Source organism: Enhydra lutris, unplaced genomic scaffold, assembly GCF_002288905.1.
Source record: "Enhydra lutris kenyoni isolate GAN:26980312 unplaced genomic scaffold, ASM228890v2 scaffoldscaffold41, whole genome shotgun sequence".
Classification (NCBI taxonomy): domain Eukaryota; kingdom Metazoa; phylum Chordata; class Mammalia; order Carnivora; family Mustelidae; genus Enhydra; species Enhydra lutris.
This window is the reverse complement of record NW_019154125.1, coordinates 6,037,796-6,055,062: the sequence shown is the minus strand read 5'-3', so window position 1 is coordinate 6,055,062 and position 17,267 is coordinate 6,037,796. Positions and strand designations below refer to the sequence as shown.

The following is a 17,267-nucleotide window of genomic DNA, read 5'->3' as shown; positions in this document are numbered from 1 at the left end:
AACAAGATTATTTTCTACGTGTTTCAAGTATATTATTTTATTCTTTTAGCTCTTATCTTCATTGTCAATGGGCATCTGTAGAAGATCTGGAAAAAGATAAGAGAATTCAGCAAAAGATCAAACGATTTAAGGCAAAGCAGGGCCAGAACAAATTCCTTTCAGAGGTATGAAATACCCAGTTAATTTTCTTAAGTAGTAACCTTACTAAAATGTTCTGAGTTTTGAGTTTTAGGTTAAGCAAATTACTAAGAAAAACTAGTTTCCCTCATTTGGTGCTGTTACTTGCATATTGGTAACTGGTTATTGCTAAAAAAAAATTGGTAAACAGGAAATTTCTCATTCTTCCTGTTGCTTAGTCTAGAAGATACTGGTCCCTATGATATTATGTGGAAATATGATGGTATCATTAAAATCTTGAAAGTACAGTTAGCAGATGATGAAAAAAGTGGTTAAAAGTTCTTTTAAGACTTAGTGAGGTATAAAGACTCTACAGTAACTACTAAATACAATTTCTAGAATATAAGTTACTTCTGTTAAGGAAAGTATGTGGCCGATTTCTTCTGTTCAAGTTAATGCCTGATTACGGACTTTACCAAACTCATTCTTACAAGTGATGTGCTATGGTATAGAAATTGGTGTTATGTCTTTGCCTGTCTCGCTTTATCCTAAGTTATTGATGATGAAAAGGTAACCATACCTAGGGCAGGGAAGGAAATCTGCATTTTTTGAAAGAAGTGTCATGATCCCCTTCAGCCTACTCGATTGCATTAAAAAATGCTTTTTGCAGACTACCTACTGGGGTCTCTGGACTTGTGCTCACCAGTTTGGTTTCACTTACAGCCTCAAGAAGATAAAAGAGAAACCTTCACACTGAAAGATTAAACTTGCTGATTTATTAGTTTTCCTCTCCATAAAGGAGTTAACAGAATGTAAACTGTAAAGAAGTGTGAAATTTGATGCAAAATAATACCTGTTTAACAACCTACTTCACACCCCTTCCCCTTTTTGGACATGGAGGGGTGAGGACGGAAGAGTGTTCAGTATTTTTATGTCATAAAATCCTTATAATCTCAGGTGACAAGTCTGTGTTCTCCTGGAATCTGATTTCCGTGCTCCCAACAGGCAGATTGTAAAGTTTGTATTAGATGTGTGATTGGGCGGTGGTGGTTTTATTGGGCATATGTCTCATCACCACCTTTCCTGATCTGAGTATTCAGCTTCTTTGCAGTGCAGTAATTAACACTGAGGGGAATGGCGTCATCACATGTGACTCACCTCTTGGAGAATATCTAAGTGATTTTTTTTTTTTTTTGAAAGGGCAGTTCCTAAGAAATATCATAAAGTCCCCTATTTTTTGTGCCCTTCTTGATGATTAAATGTTGGTGACATTGGGCAAGTTGAAATCATTGGCTTTCTTTTAGAAAGAGACATACGTTCTGTTGACTTTTTTTTCTATGGATCAGTGTAGGGAGAAGGAAAGAGTGCAGTGGTAGCTGTCCCCCCGCATCCCTGGCCCAAACCCCATCCCTAAGTCCTGGTTCTGTTTTTGAAATTTGTTTGGACTCTGCTAGTGTCAGATGCAATTTAGGGATTTGTACCTGGCCCTAGCTGTGTAGCTTTATCTATTTGGGTCTCCCTATGTGAATAACCTGTACCACAACTGAAATACATTATCTTGAGTGGTAACTTGGCAACTAGAAATCTTAATTTTTGTCCCAAGTGGAAGTAGCATCAACTCCAGTCTGAAAAGATGATCTGAGGGCAAGCACAAAAGGATAGCAACTCCCTTCCTCTCTTTCTCGTTTACAAACAGACACACACACACACACACACACACACACACACACACACACACCCTGTTGCATAGACAGTCCTGGCTTCAGGTGTTCCATGGTTCTGCTACTTTGGCATTTTTAATTATGACTGCTTTTGCATTCTTTATTTCAGCTTAGGTACCCTTATAAGTCCGCTGCAACTGAAATCTGTGTTTAAATTGGAAATTGCATCTCATGCATGATGATGCAGGTTACTCACTAGCAAGTTGGAAGTGTTCAGGAATAAGGTTAAGGATTTTAATTCATCAATGAAAGCTGCTGTTTAAGAACAAGGTGTCTTAAAAGGAGCTTTTATCATTAAAACCTAGTTTATGGAAAGTTTTCAGTGTTCATGCTGTATATGAATAATGCATACATGTTGTGTGCCTGAACCTAGAAGCTTTTGACAAAGCCAGTGCATTAATACATTAACATTTTAAATGAACTGAACATTTCAGTGAATTTTTTGCCTTACTAATCAACGCTGTGTAAGGGCCCGAGGCATTTGAAACACATTTTTGTATTTCTGATTCTTTTTTTCATAATTCAGAGTTCAAAGGACCCAAACCAGATGTTTTAAATGGACACAGTAGCCCAGAGAACGTTTGCTATCCTTGAGCCGACTGTGACCAAAAAGCTTATCTTTTCGACCTGTAATTTAGAGGATATGAACAGTGTCTAAGTGACTTCTAATATGTCTTGCAAAAGCCTTTTAGTTGCAGTTATGGTACTGATGAATATGTCTTCTGTTTTCTGACTGGCCTGACTCTGACTTCTTTAAAGTATGGCATAGTCTGTAATTTCTCTTTGAGCCATATTCTGTTATTTTATTCTTTTATAGGCGATAACTTGCAAGCAAGTTAGTATTACTTTACTTTTGTAAAGATTGTTAATGCGTTGACTAAATAACCCAATTATTTAAGCCTCATTTCTTTAGCCTTAATATTTTTAGCCAGATGCTCTATTTTCAGTGCAAATAAATCATTAGAATGCTTAGATTAACAATAAGACTAAATTCAAATGAGGTACTAATATTGATAGGCAAAGACGACCAGACACACTAAACTGTTCACACTAAAATAGGAAATTCACTGGTTTCAGTGTTTTTAGCTTTGGAATAGCATTCTGTAAATGATGCTATAAGGCCTCAGACAACTCCAGTAGTTATGAGACTCCAATCGCACTTACTGTGCATGGCTCCGAGTCTTTATTGCAAGCATAGTTTCGAGAATGCTAAATGCATTGCATGCCATAAGCCTTTTGGATTGCTCATTAGTGAATTGTAATTTCACACTTCATTTAAAATATTCTTAAACATTCTCTCACAGTAAAAAGGTTTCACACAGTAATTAAAAGACCCAGTTAACAAAGTCTGAGAAGTCTGATTTCCTCATGGGGAATGATTTTGCTAAATTGTAGCATTTCAATTAATATAATAGAATTTGCCAAATATCAGTTTTATTTTGCTGTGGCCCAAAATATTATTGTCTGGCGAAAAGTGAAATAACGTTTACTCTCAGGAATTAAATAAACATTTTAACTTTTTTGTCCTTTGGTGCAGATTGAAGATGAGCTTTTTAATCCAGATTATGTGGAGGTTGACCGGATAATGGACTTTGCACGTAGCACAGATGAGCGGGGAGAGGTAACAGAAGATCATTTGTATTAGGGGGCAGTGACTCAGACGGCTTATGTGTGTTTACAGAGAGTGATTATAGAATCCTAGATCTCGTCCTGGTCAGAGCCTTGGATCGTGACACAGTTGGTCTAAATTTAACTGAAACTTATTGACTGTTAGTTTTATGACCTAATAATAGTGCTAAATGTGTTCTTTGTTTAGTGTGAGAGCTTTTTAAAAGAAATCAATTTTCAATATGAAGCAAATACATCAGCGTTTTAGATGATTTCAGAATGTGATCAGTAAAGAATTCAGTACGGTTTAGTATAAACCCAGAATGAAGCGCAGATTTCCCATACATAATTAAGAGTACTCTAAGATGTCGCCAAATGGAATTTAATGTTACTTAACATTGTACATCCTTAGTGAAGCTGATGAACCTCATTAATGTACTGGACAGAGGACAATGTAAAATAATTCTCTTTATGAGATCTTGGCATTTCTCATGTTGCTTTGCAAAACTCTGTGAGGTTGTAAAGGACGGTTGATTAGGGCGGTAAGAGTGAGGATGAGTCCAGTGCCTGAGCTTATTGTCTCAGTAATGATGTATGCACCCACCATGAGTTCTGTCATTCCTGGCTTCTTCAAGTAAAGTTAGTTTTATATAAAATGTTTAGATCCTGCTTATCTAGTGAGAGTCTGCAGTGAGCTTCCTTTTTTTTTTCCCCCAAACTCTGTGTCATGAAGTCCATGATGTTTTAAGGACCATGTCTGTAATGTGATGTTTACTTTTCTAGCTTTACTTGGCTGTACTTAAAAGAAAATTGTTTTACCGCATATTTGTGTAGTACAGTGAATGTTGTTAACATCACTACCAGGTCAGAGTACCTTAGTCTTGAAGTGAATGCTTGACAACCCAAGTATTTTCTAGAAGAAAGACAAAGGAGATCCTGTTGATCTGCATTACCCAAAATATTTTGTTCTCCAATCTATAAGAGCTCACTTTATTATTTATTTATTTGTTTTTTAAAGTTTCAATGATGTAATCTCTACAGCCAACATGGGGCCCAAACTGACACCCCCAAGATCAAGAGTTACCTGCTCTTCCGACGGAGCCTGCCAGGCGCCCCTCAAATACTGTATTCTAATGTGATTGAACACAAGTAATATTTATCTCTTTAAGAAAAAGGCAGAGATGGTAATAAGCTTGTTTCTCATTCCTTAAGAAACCAGCCAGTAATATAAATATACTATGGTGATTTACCATATACGTCTGAATCAGACACCTGATAAATGATTTTGCACAGATAAGAATAAGGCTTAAAATTCAGCTGTGTTATTTCCTGGCCATTTCTTCATATTTTTTGGCTTTTCAACATAGCAGTGAATTAGATAAAAATTAGCTGGTTCTGATGATACCCAGTAATATTATTTCCAGTTTATGCTTGTTACGATTAACTAGGGATGACTGTGTTATGGTCGCAGTTTTAAAATAAACTTCTCCCAACTCACTCTCACTGTTGCTGGGGTGTAGTATCTATCAGGAAGTAGGTGTGTGTGTGTGTGTGTGTGTGTGTGTGTGTGTGTGTGTGTGTGTGTGTGTGTTTTAGTCCAGTGAATCCAATTCTAATTTATTCCAACCTGGCCCAGCCGGTGACTCACTACCTGGTGAAGTGGTGCTCCCTGCCGTACGAAGACAGCACTTGGGAGCTAAGGCAGGACATAGATCAAGCGAAGATCGAAGAGTTTGAGAAACTAATGTCCAGGGAGCCAGAAACAGAGCGTGTGGTAAGACTTGGCTAACGGTGAAGGATTTAATTTGAAAATAGCCTAGTGTGGTGTGGCCTTGGAGAAACCACTAATGGGATTTACTATATTTGAAACAGGAGCGACCTCCTGCTGATGATTGGAAGAAATCGGAGAGTTCCAGGGAGTACAAAAACAATAACAAACTCAGGGAATACCAGTTGGAGGGAGTAAACTGGCTACTTTTCAATTGGTACAACATGTATGTACAGCACGTTTTTCTTCACCTGTAAGAAGGCCCGTAGCTGTTCTCCTTTGTAGTCACTGAAAATATTGATCAAGTAATGTCACACTTTAATGTCTAAAAAGAATTATGAAAAACAGCCAGGATTGGAAGTATGCTTCATATTTATCTGACAAACATTAATGTAGAGATATTAATAGAAGTATGTAGAAATGATTTTTATGCCTTAGAGGATTTTGTTGAAAAAGAAATGTATTTGGTTGAACTAAGGGAACATTTGAGATACGCATTTGTGATTATAGTAGTATATATTTTGTGAAAAGAAAGCAGTTTCTAATATCTGTGCTTACTAAACTGTTCGTGTTTTATTTCCTTCCCAAAGGCGAAACTGCATTTTAGCAGATGAAATGGGTTTGGGAAAAACTATCCAGTCCATTACATTTCTCTATGAGATATATTTGAAAGGAATCCATGGCCCTTTTTTAGTAATTGCCCCATTGTCCACAATCCCCAACTGGGAAAGGGAGTTCCGTACCTGGACAGAGTTGAACGTGGTTGTGTATCATGGGAGTCAAGCTAGTCGTCGGACCATTCAGTTGTATGAAATGTACTTCAAAGATCCCCAGGTAAAAACGTCACAAGTGGTATTCTTTATGCCTATTATGTACGTTTCAAGGTACTGGATAGTAAAATGGTCTATGACATTTTGGGGGAAGGTCTAGATTTTACAAAATTGAGAAATTTGCTCTAGATTTCTTACCCAATTGTGTTATATTTTCACATCTTTTAAGTATAGCTAATTTTTATAGCTTTGGTCATTCAGATTATCCGATCAGAATAAATGAAATATTTATCATTTAATGTTTTGATATGCTAATTGGTTTTATTTTGCAAGCCTAAGAAGAGCTAAACAAAAAAATGGTGTTATTAAATATAAGTGGAAAGAATATTTTGTTAAACTATTACTAGAAGTAAAAATTACTAGGCATGCAATGTTGAGTGAAATACACCCAAAGGGGAGAGCTTCTGCCCTCTTAGGAGCACTTGGTACAATTTTTTACTTATTCTTATTGCCTGTATACAGTTATTCTAGGATACCGACAGTAAAGCATTGTAAATGACAAGGGAGAATAGTATCTACTAACATAGTTTTAAGCTGTAGGTGGTAAGGAGAAGTCATATTACTGGAAATAGGACAGAGTTTTGTTTTATAGGTTTGCTTTAAGTATAAAAATCTACAGTTAAATACTTCAAGGAGAAAAATATTGAAATCTGTTTTAGTATTTATCTCTACATTTGAGAGATAGTTAAAAGTTCTACCCTAAGTGAATTTTTTTTTCATTTTAGCACTTCAATAGTCAAAATTAAGTTACAAGAAAAAAAAAGGTTTAAAACAGTAGTAAAGTTTTTAAAAGCTACCTTAGTACTTAATCCCCTTGGCTTTTCACCTCTTTGGGGTCTGTAGGCTATAACTGGAATGACCACACTTCGTGGCACTTTATTACATAGGATCTGTAGGGAAATTAGGTAGGAAATTTTACTAACAAAGTTCAGATTTCTTTATAAAGGAAAAAGTTTTTAAAGCTCCCCTGCAAAACACCTGAAAAACAAAATACAGGTGTTAATGTAAAATAAAGATGTCCCCAAAAGATAAATACATCTGTTTTATGCTATTTATTAATCAAAGTTAATGTAATCTCTAATTCTAAATAATAATTTAGAACTGTTCTCATAGGGTCGAGTGATAAAGGGGTCCTATAAGTTTCATGCGATCATCACTACATTTGAGATGATTTTGACGGATTGTCCTGAGCTGCGGAATATTCCATGGCGCTGTGTAGTCATTGATGAAGCCCACAGGCTGAAGAATAGGAACTGCAAGCTGCTGGAGGGGCTGAAGATGATGGACTTGGTCAGTGATCGTCTTGATGACTCCATTGAACCTGCATAGAATCGTTACTGACTCAGTGTTCCCACTGCTCTGAATGTGACTGATACCTGTGGAGGGTGTTTGCAAAGCCTGTCCAATATGGTGATACATCCTCCCGAGCTTTTAGTTACTCAAAAGTTGCTGCCATTCTTGATTCTTATGTTGTTGGCTGGTGACTGCGCAGTTACAGTAGGGGATAGTCAGGATGCTTTCTCTGAAGTGAGTTTCAAATATTTGCTTTTGCCTTTTATTAATAAATATTGCCATTTCATAAACTGGTAGGCCCGGCTTTGTCCCAATGGTTATAGTGAAGTTATATTCTAGGGCTCAATAGTTTTGACACATTGGATCCAGTAGGACTTGTAAGTGCAAGTTTTTTGCACGAGTTAATACCTGGCATTGGTCAAGTTCAGAGAGACGCGTAGAAGTTTGGGGCATTTTAAGACCTTGAATTTGATCTGGAGTTTTATGCCACACTCACCCATCCTCTCCCTGCTTCCTAAGAGGTGGTCAGGTTTTCCTGATAAGATTTTTCTGGATTGTTTTCGGTAGGAGTGTTATGGGGTAATGTAGAGGTGGTAGGATTTGATTGATTTTCTGTCCCGTGCTTCTGTGTGTTTGGTTTCCTGGCAGAAATGACTTCAGTCATCCTCAGACTTCTTTGTTCTCTGTAGTTCGCAAGGTGGGTTTTGATCACTTGTTTTCATTTTTAATGTACATTTTAAAAGCATTGTTACTGTCATTCAGTATGTCTTGGATGTTTTGCTGAGTTTTTAAAAAAGTGCAGAAGATTTTTAAAATCTCTGATGTTGACGTCTGTAGATTAATTTGATCTCTTGTTAATTGAGAGTTTGAGATGGGAAGAACATTCTATACGTTCGTGGCTATCAATTTTTTTACTGAAGACGGGTGCCACCGAAAAGAACACTTAAAAGCTTTCTGTTGCTGCTGGTTCTTTGAAGCAATTTCTTTTATTCATTAGCCAGCGATTCTTTTAATTAAAAACAAAATCTAGTTTTATTTAAAGGGAAAAAGTCTGACTGAATTATTCTGCTAAGGATGGGATTTCCCATCCTAAGACCTTTCTCAAATCAGTTTATATTGGTGACCAGTCCACAACAGAAAGGAGAGCACTTAGAGTCACTGACTGGTCTTGAAGACACAGGTGAGCATGCGGAGAAGAGAAACTCTGCGACTGTATTTGGTCTCTGTGGGCAGCACCCAAGCCTTGCGCTTGCAGGCAAATGTGGGCGTTGGTGAGATACTCTATGTCTACCCGAGTAGGGACCCTTCTTCACAGTGGTCCGCAGAAAAGATAGTACTATTTTCTGAAGGCTTAAATAGTTACCTAAGCTTATCTAAGTTGTTTCCTATTATTAGTTTCTGTGCTCCCAGGGAGTCGATTCTAACTGCAAACTATCCTCCATTGGTGCATACGGATGAGTTAAATGCTTCAACATCATACGGTCTGATGGTCATTGGGAGATGCGAAGTGATTTTCTGTTGTTTATTAGTAAGCCTTCATTAATGGATAGAATCTCTTACCCAGATAATTTTTCTGTTACATACTGCAGTGTTCCCTAACTTTTTTTTCACATAATGGCACATCTGGAAAGTGGTAATGTTCTGTGTGTACGTGACAGTATGTCCTCGTGAGGCAAGCTGAGAATGCTGCCCACGGCCGCAGGTGACCGGCCCTGGGATCCTGACTCTCAGCCCTGCTGGCTGCCTCAAGGACTTGCATACCTCTAGCTGATTCTTGGCTCACCCACTGGGAACCTATGATAAGCAGATGAACAAAATAATAGTTTTTCTGATGATCAAGAATCATTATCTTAGAGGAGATGTTTTAAAGATTTTTTTTTTTATTTACTTGACAGAGATCACAAGTAGGCAGAGAGGCAGGCAGAGAGAGAGAGGAGAAAGCAGGCTCTCCACGGAGCAGAGAGCCCGATGTGGGGCTCGATCCCAGGACTCTGGGATCATGACCTGAGCCAAAGGCAGAGGCTTTAACCCACTGAGCCACCCAGGTGCCTTTAGTCCAGTGAATCCAATTCTAATTTATTCCAACCTGGCCCAGCCGGTGACTCACTACCTGGTGAAGTGGTGCTCCCTGCCGTACGAAGACAGCACTTGGGAGCTAAGGCAGGACATAGATCAAGCGAAGATCGAAGAGTTTGAGAAACTAATGTCCAGGGAGCCAGAAACAGAGCGTGTGGTAAGACTTGGCTAACGGTGAAGGATTTAATTTGAAAATAGCCTAGTGTGGTGTGGCCTTGGAGAAACCACTAATGGGATTTACTATATTTGAAACAGGAGCGACCTCCTGCTGATGATTGGAAGAAATCGGAGAGTTCCAGGGAGTACAAAAACAATAACAAACTCAGGGAATACCAGTTGGAGGGAGTAAACTGGCTACTTTTCAATTGGTACAACATGTATGTACAGCACGTTTTTCTTCACCTGTAAGAAGGCCCGTAGCTGTTCTCCTTTGTAGTCACTGAAAATATTGATCAAGTAATGTCACACTTTAATGTCTAAAAAGAATTATGAAAAACAGCCAGGATTGGAAGTATGCTTCATATTTATCTGACAAACATTAATGTAGAGATATTAATAGAAGTATGTAGAAATGATTTTTATGCCTTAGAGGATTTTGTTGAAAAAGAAATGTATTTGGTTGAACTAAGGGAACATTTGAGATACGCATTTGTGATTATAGTAGTATATATTTTGTGAAAAGAAAGCAGTTTCTAATATCTGTGCTTACTAAACTGTTCGTGTTTTATTTCCTTCCCAAAGGCGAAACTGCATTTTAGCAGATGAAATGGGTTTGGGAAAAACTATCCAGTCCATTACATTTCTCTATGAGATATATTTGAAAGGAATCCATGGCCCTTTTTTAGTAATTGCCCCATTGTCCACAATCCCCAACTGGGAAAGGGAGTTCCGTACCTGGACAGAGTTGAACGTGGTTGTGTATCATGGGAGTCAAGCTAGTCGTCGGACCATTCAGTTGTATGAAATGTACTTCAAAGATCCCCAGGTAAAAACGTCACAAGTGGTATTCTTTATGCCTATTATGTACGTTTCAAGGTACTGGATAGTAAAATGGTCTATGACATTTTGGGGGAAGGTCTAGATTTTACAAAATTGAGAAATTTGCTCTAGATTTCTTACCCAATTGTGTTATATTTTCACATCTTTTAAGTATAGCTAATTTTTATAGCTTTGGTCATTCAGATTATCCGATCAGAATAAATGAAATATTTATCATTTAATGTTTTGATATGCTAATTGGTTTTATTTTGCAAGCCTAAGAAGAGCTAAACAAAAAATGGTGTTATTAAATATAAGTGGAAAGAATATTTTGTTAAACTATTACTAGAAGTAAAAATTACTAGGCATGCAATGTTGAGTGAAATACACCCAAAGGGGAGAGCTTCTGCCCTCTTAGGAGCACTTGGTACAATTTTTTACTTATTCTTATTGCCTGTATACAGTTATTCTAGGATACCGACAGTAAAGCATTGTAAATGACAAGGGAGAATAGTATCTACTAACATAGTTTTAAGCTGTAGGTGGTAAGGAGAAGTCATATTACTGGAAATAGGACAGAGTTTTGTTTTATAGGTTTGCTTTAAGTATAAAAATCTACAGTTAAATACTTCAAGGAGAAAAATATTGAAATCTGTTTTAGTATTTATCTCTACATTTGAGAGATAGTTAAAAGTTCTACCCTAAGTGAATTTTTTTTTCATTTTAGCACTTCAATAGTCAAAATTAAGTTACAAGAAAAAAAAAGGTTTAAAACAGTAGTAAAGTTTTTAAAAGCTACCTTAGTACTTAATCCCCTTGGCTTTTCACCTCTTTGGGGTCTGTAGGCTATAACTGGAATGACCACACTTCGTGGCACTTTATTACATAGGATCTGTAGGGAAATTAGGTAGGAAATTTTACTAACAAAGTTCAGATTTCTTTATAAAGGAAAAAGTTTTTAAAGCTCCCCTGCAAAACACCTGAAAAACAAAATACAGGTGTTAATGTAAAATAAAGATGTCCCCAAAAGATAAATACATCTGTTTTATGCTATTTATTAATCAAAGTTAATGTAATCTCTAATTCTAAATAATAATTTAGAACTGTTCTCATAGGGTCGAGTGATAAAGGGGTCCTATAAGTTTCATGCGATCATCACTACATTTGAGATGATTTTGACGGATTGTCCTGAGCTGCGGAATATTCCATGGCGCTGTGTAGTCATTGATGAAGCCCACAGGCTGAAGAATAGGAACTGCAAGCTGCTGGAGGGGCTGAAGATGATGGACTTGGTCAGTGATCGTCTTGATGACTCCATTGAACCTGCATAGAATCGTTACTGACTCAGTGTTCCCACTGCTCTGAATGTGACTGATACCTGTGGAGGGTGTCTGCAAAGCCTGTCCAATATGGTGATACATCCTCCCGAGCTTTTAGTTACTCAAAAGTTGCTGCCATTCTTGATTCTTATGTTGTTGGCTGGTGACTGCGCAGTTACAGTAGGGGATAGTCAGGATGCTTTCTCTGAAGTGAGTTTCAAATATTTGCTTTTGCCTTTTATTAATAAATATTGCCATTTCATAAACTGGTAGGCCCGGCTTTGTCCCAATGGTTATAGTGAAGTTATATTCTAGGGCTCAATAGTTTTGACACATTGGATCCAGTAGGACTTGTAAGTGCAAGTTTTTTGCACGAGTTAATACCTGGCATTGGTCAAGTTCAGAGAGACGCGTAGAAGTTTGGGGCATTTTAAGACCTTGAATTTGATCTGGAGTTTTATGCCACACTCACCCATCCTCTCCCTGCTTCCTAAGAGGTGGTCAGGTTTTCCTGATAAGATTTTTCTGGATTGTTTTCGGTAGGAGTGTTATGGGGTAATGTAGAGGTGGTAGGATTTGATTGATTTTCTGTCCCGTGCTTCTGTGTGTTTGGTTTCCTGGCAGAAATGACTTCAGTCATCCTCAGACTTCTTTGTTCTCTGTAGTTCGCAAGGTGGGTTTTGATCACTTGTTTTCATTTTTAATGTACATTTTAAAAGCATTGTTACTGTCATTCAGTATGTCTTGGATGTTTTGCTGAGTTTTTAAAAAAGTGCAGAAGATTTTTAAAATCTCTGATGTTGACGTCTGTAGATTAATTTGATCTCTTGTTAATTGAGAGTTTGAGATGGGAAGAACATTCTATACGTTCGTGGCTATCAATTTTTTTACTGAAGACGGGTGCCACCGAAAAGAACACTTAAAAGCTTTCTGTTGCTGCTGGTTCTTTGAAGCAATTTCTTTTATTCATTAGCCAGCGATTCTTTTAATTAAAAACAAAATCTAGTTTTATTTAAAGGGAAAAAGTCTGACTGAATTATTCTGCTAAGGATGGGATTTCCCATCCTAAGACCTTTCTCAAATCAGTTTATATTGGTGACCAGTCCACAACAGAAAGGAGAGCACTTAGAGTCACTGACTGGTCTTGAAGACACAGGTGAGCATGCGGAGAAGAGAAACTCTGCGACTGTATTTGGTCTCTGTGGGCAGCACCCAAGCCTTGCGCTTGCAGGCAAATGTGGGCGTTGGTGAGATACTCTATGTCTACCCGAGTAGGGACCCTTCTTCACAGTGGTCCGCAGAAAAGATAGTACTATTTTCTGAAGGCTTAAATAGTTACCTAAGCTTATCTAAGTTGTTTCCTATTATTAGTTTCTGTGCTCCCAGGGAGTCGATTCTAACTGCAAACTATCCTCCATTGGTGCATACGGATGAGTTAAATGCTTCAACATCATACGGTCTGATGGTCATTGGGAGATGCGAAGTGATTTTCTGTTGTTTATTAGTAAGCCTTCATTAATGGATAGAATCTCTTACCCAGATAATTTTTCTGTTACATACTGCAGTGTTCCCTAACTTTTTTTTCACATAATGGCACATCTGGAAAGTGGTAATGTTCTGTGTGTACGTGACAGTATGTCCTCGTGAGGCAAGCTGAGAATGCTGCCCACGGCCGCAGGTGACCGGCCCTGGGATCCTGACTCTCAGCCCTGCTGGCTGCCTCAAGGACTTGCATACCTCTAGCTGATTCTTGGCTCACCCACTGGGAACCTATGATAAGCAGATGAACAAAATAATAGTTTTTCTGATGATCAAGAATCATTATCTTAGAGGAGATGTTTTAAAGATTTTTTTTTTTATTTACTTGACAGAGATCACAAGTAGGCAGAGAGGCAGGCAGAGAGAGAGAGGAGAAAGCAGGCTCTCCACGGAGCAGAGAGCCCGATGTGGGGCTCGATCCCAGGACTCTGGGATCATGACCTGAGCCAAAGGCAGAGGCTTTAACCCACTGAGCCACCCAGGTGCCCCGAGGAGATGTTTTCAAGATGGAACACAGTATGGTTGTTTCGAATTAGAATGCAGTTGTATTTGTCTAGTTCTGAAGAACTCATTGGTTGGCCTTTAAGTCCTTACTTACAGTAAACACCATGAGAACTTATACACTGACCATTTCTTATTCTTCTTTCCTGGAATTAATCACGGCAAGAATAACAACCAGTAAGTTTACCAGCTACAGAGGAGGTCAGAGGGGACTGCTGTTTCCCGCACCAGGACTCAGTGAGGATGAAGATGGGCTTGAGGAGGGTCATGTTCTAAGTGCATTCTCAGAAAGAGAGGGCCAGTGAGTGTTTTCAGCTCTCCCATCACAAAGGAAATGCTTGTGAAGATGATCTGTAGAGGGACAATTAGGGTCTCCACCATCCTCCACAGGAGCTCCAGAAAGAAAAGCCGTCTCCCTGTCCCTCGGTGACAAGGAGGGGATTCTCTGGAGGGGGTAGGAGTTCTTCATTGATTCTATCATCTTGTCATTGTCAGGAGGTCTCATACAGATTAAGGAGTCTGCTGAAATGAAATTAAATGGTCATCACTCCAGAAGAGCTAAAAAGAATGGTAATGTTTTCAAGCCAAAAGCATATTTGCTGACATAGTTGAGCTTGGAGGTGATAAGCTTGCTGGCCCGAGTCTCTGACATGATGTTGCGTGACACTCTGGGTATTCCCCACGTGTTATTCCACAGTCACTTTCAAACGGAAACCTGGTTTTATTCCACTACTCATATGTAACCTTATAAAAATGTCTTCTGTGTAATCGTTTGGGATAACTGGCTTTCAGCAGCCCTTGAGGGAAAGCAGCATAAAAAAGGAGTCCCTCTCAGGGCGCCTGGGTGGCTCAGTTGGTTGTGGCCAGCTCTTGATCTCTGCTCAGGTCTTAATCTTGGAATTGTGACTTTAAGCCCCCTGTTCAACTTAAAAAAAAAAAGAACCCCTTTCCTTTTTTCAGATACACTTATTTTGAAATGAGTAATTTAAAAAGGTTTTTTTCTGAAGTATTTGTTTAGAGGTTAAGGATTTAATTCAATCATAAGGGATAAGAGAAAATTGGGAGATAGTCTTTAGTATCAATATAGCTCTTTCCTGAGTCTGTGACAGTTTAAAAAAATTCTTCAATAAGGTAATTTAGAACCAAAGTATGTCAGAGACTATGGCCCATGTTATCCACCAGTATGGTTATATATTAGAATATCATCTTTTTTGGGGGGGGGAGGGGGGTGGGTGCAGAGGAAGAGGGAGAGAAGAATCTTAAGCAGACTCCACAGCCAGCATGGAGCCCGATGCAGGCCTGGATCTCACAACCCTAAGATCATGACCTGAGCTGAAATCTAGAGTTGGACACTTAACTGACTGAGCCATCCATGCACCCCTATATTAGAAAATCTTGAACTGATTTGCAGACTCCTTACTCTTTATGAATTTAGTGAGTCTGAAGATGACGTTGGTCTGTGTATCTTCCTGAGAGACATCTTTATTCAAAAGGGAGAAGAGAAAGAAAAGCAAACTGAACTGCTTTACCTTACTTTCAGAGAACTTCCTTGACATATAAGACATGGTGGATATTACAAAAATGAGTGTGTTCTTACCCTCCTTACATCACTTATCTCGTATTTACTGAGCATATATTCTCGGCAACCAAGTCTTGTCAGGTTGCACGTTAAGTCCAAATAATTTGAAACTACTAGAAGGTAGGGTCACTTTCTGAAGTAGTTTTATTTGCTGTACTATGATCAAGTGGCCAAACAAAATACTAAATAATAAGATCCTTAAGATTAATAAACTCACCATTGTTAAAACTGGTCATTGAGAAATAGCTCCTCTGTGTTGGATTGAAAAAAATACAAAGACGAGGATACAGATGCATAAGGAAAGCTGGAGCAAGAGCTCGTAAACAGGAAGAATTATCTTAAAGAAATAACCTAACTTGGTTCAAAGAAACAAAGTTAGAAATAGCATCTGCTTTAAAAAAAAAAAAAAAAGTGATTGTGGTATTTAAAACCAAGCTGACCTCTTCGCTAGTTTGAAATTTTTGCAGAACAAGATAGTTTTTCATATGCTGTTGCATGTAGAAGAACTTCTTTTGTCTCCAAAGTGAGTCATGCAGGAAGCAGATGGGGAGAAGAGAGCGCTGTTGGTGGAGAGAACAGAAAGAAGCATGTGAGCTTTCTCGGAGTCTAGGGACTTTAGGAAAAAAACTTTGGTGGAGAGAAAAGCATTGGGACCCAGGAGACTTGCAAAGCCATGGCACTAAAATGTTGACCTAATAACCCCAGGAAGAAGTGAAATGGTGTGGCGTGTTTATGGGGTCTGCCGCGTTCTATAGGGCCCACGCCGTGCGTCTGTCTGAAGCAGGGTCCGTGATTTTCTTGTGTCTCTGCCTTTGTGCCCTCTACCTTTACGAATGGTGGATGCTGAGTGAGCATTCATGAGATGTGGGAAAATGGATATCTAGAGAGAGGTTTTGGTTTTATTTTTTTATTTTTAAACATTTCATTCATTTGAGAGAGATAGAGCATGTGCACGATCAGGGCAGAGAGGGAAGGGAGAGGGCGAGACTCTTAAGCAGAGTCCTCTCTAAGCACGGAGTCCGTCTGGGTCCTGAACCCACATTCCTGAGATCACAATCCAAGCCAAAATCAGGAGTTGGGCACTTGACTGACTGAGAGTCCCAGGCGTCCCAGGAGAGAGGCTTTCATTTTAGGAAACTTTCTGTTCAGTTGCCTTCCTTGCGCACCTGCAGGAACACAAAGTGCTGCTGACGGGGACACCGCTCCAGAACACTGTGGAAGAGCTCTTCAGCTTGCTGCATTTCTTGGAACCGAGTCGCTTCCCTTCAGAAACCACCTTTATGCAAGAATTTGGTGATCTGAAAACAGAAGAACAGGTACTCATCACGTCTACTTTGTACTTTAGTCATGTAACTGAAGATTAACCCATGAAATGGCAAAGCATTGCTGTTTAGCTTCTTAGGAAAAGTCAAGTCTAGTGAGCTCTGTATCTCCTTTCCTTGAACATTCCAAGTCTTCATTATGGAGGTTTTCTTGTTTGTCTCTTTGCCCTCAGGAAGGGCAATTGGAATTTGTTGGGAGAGGTTACTTACCTGTTCATGTTCAATTTTCAGAGACTGCCGTGCTATTCAGGTCGATGATTTTGCTTTGTGTACTTTTTTTTTTCTTTAAGATTTTAGTTATTTGGGGAGAAGCAGGCTCACTGCTAAGCGGGGGGTCTGACGCAGGGCTTGATCCCAGGACCCTGAGATCATGACCTGAGCTGAAGGCAGAGGCTTAACTGACTGAGCCACCCAGGTGCCCCTGCTGTGTATACTTCTGAGCGCTGTGTCAGAAGGCATGGGAACTTGTAGTTATCTGCCTCCTAGAGTTTTGGGATTCTAACTTTATTTTTTAGCTGTGTATGCTTGGCCACATTGCTTACTTTTCTTGTCTACATACTTTCATTTAAACTACTTCAAAAGATTTCTGTGAGAAATAAATGAAGTTTGTGTATGA

General features: G+C 38.8%; 1 protein-coding gene across 1 annotated transcript in view; it reads left to right on the top strand.

Annotated features, from left to right (window-relative positions):
- Positions 1 to 17,267, top strand: part of LOC111155368 (chromodomain helicase DNA binding protein 7) — a 193,872-nt gene that overhangs the window by 138,345 nt on the left and 38,260 nt on the right. The window contains exons 8-14 of the mRNA XM_022515513.1: positions 50 to 164; positions 3,376 to 3,459; positions 5,083 to 5,220; positions 5,319 to 5,440; positions 5,805 to 6,048; positions 7,158 to 7,334; positions 16,502 to 16,645. Coding sequence (XP_022371221.1) covers positions 50 to 164; positions 3,376 to 3,459; positions 5,083 to 5,220; positions 5,319 to 5,440; positions 5,805 to 6,048; positions 7,158 to 7,334; positions 16,502 to 16,645 — 1,024 coding nt within the window. The remainder of the gene's footprint in view (positions 1 to 49; positions 165 to 3,375; positions 3,460 to 5,082; positions 5,221 to 5,318; positions 5,441 to 5,804; positions 6,049 to 7,157; positions 7,335 to 16,501; positions 16,646 to 17,267) is intronic.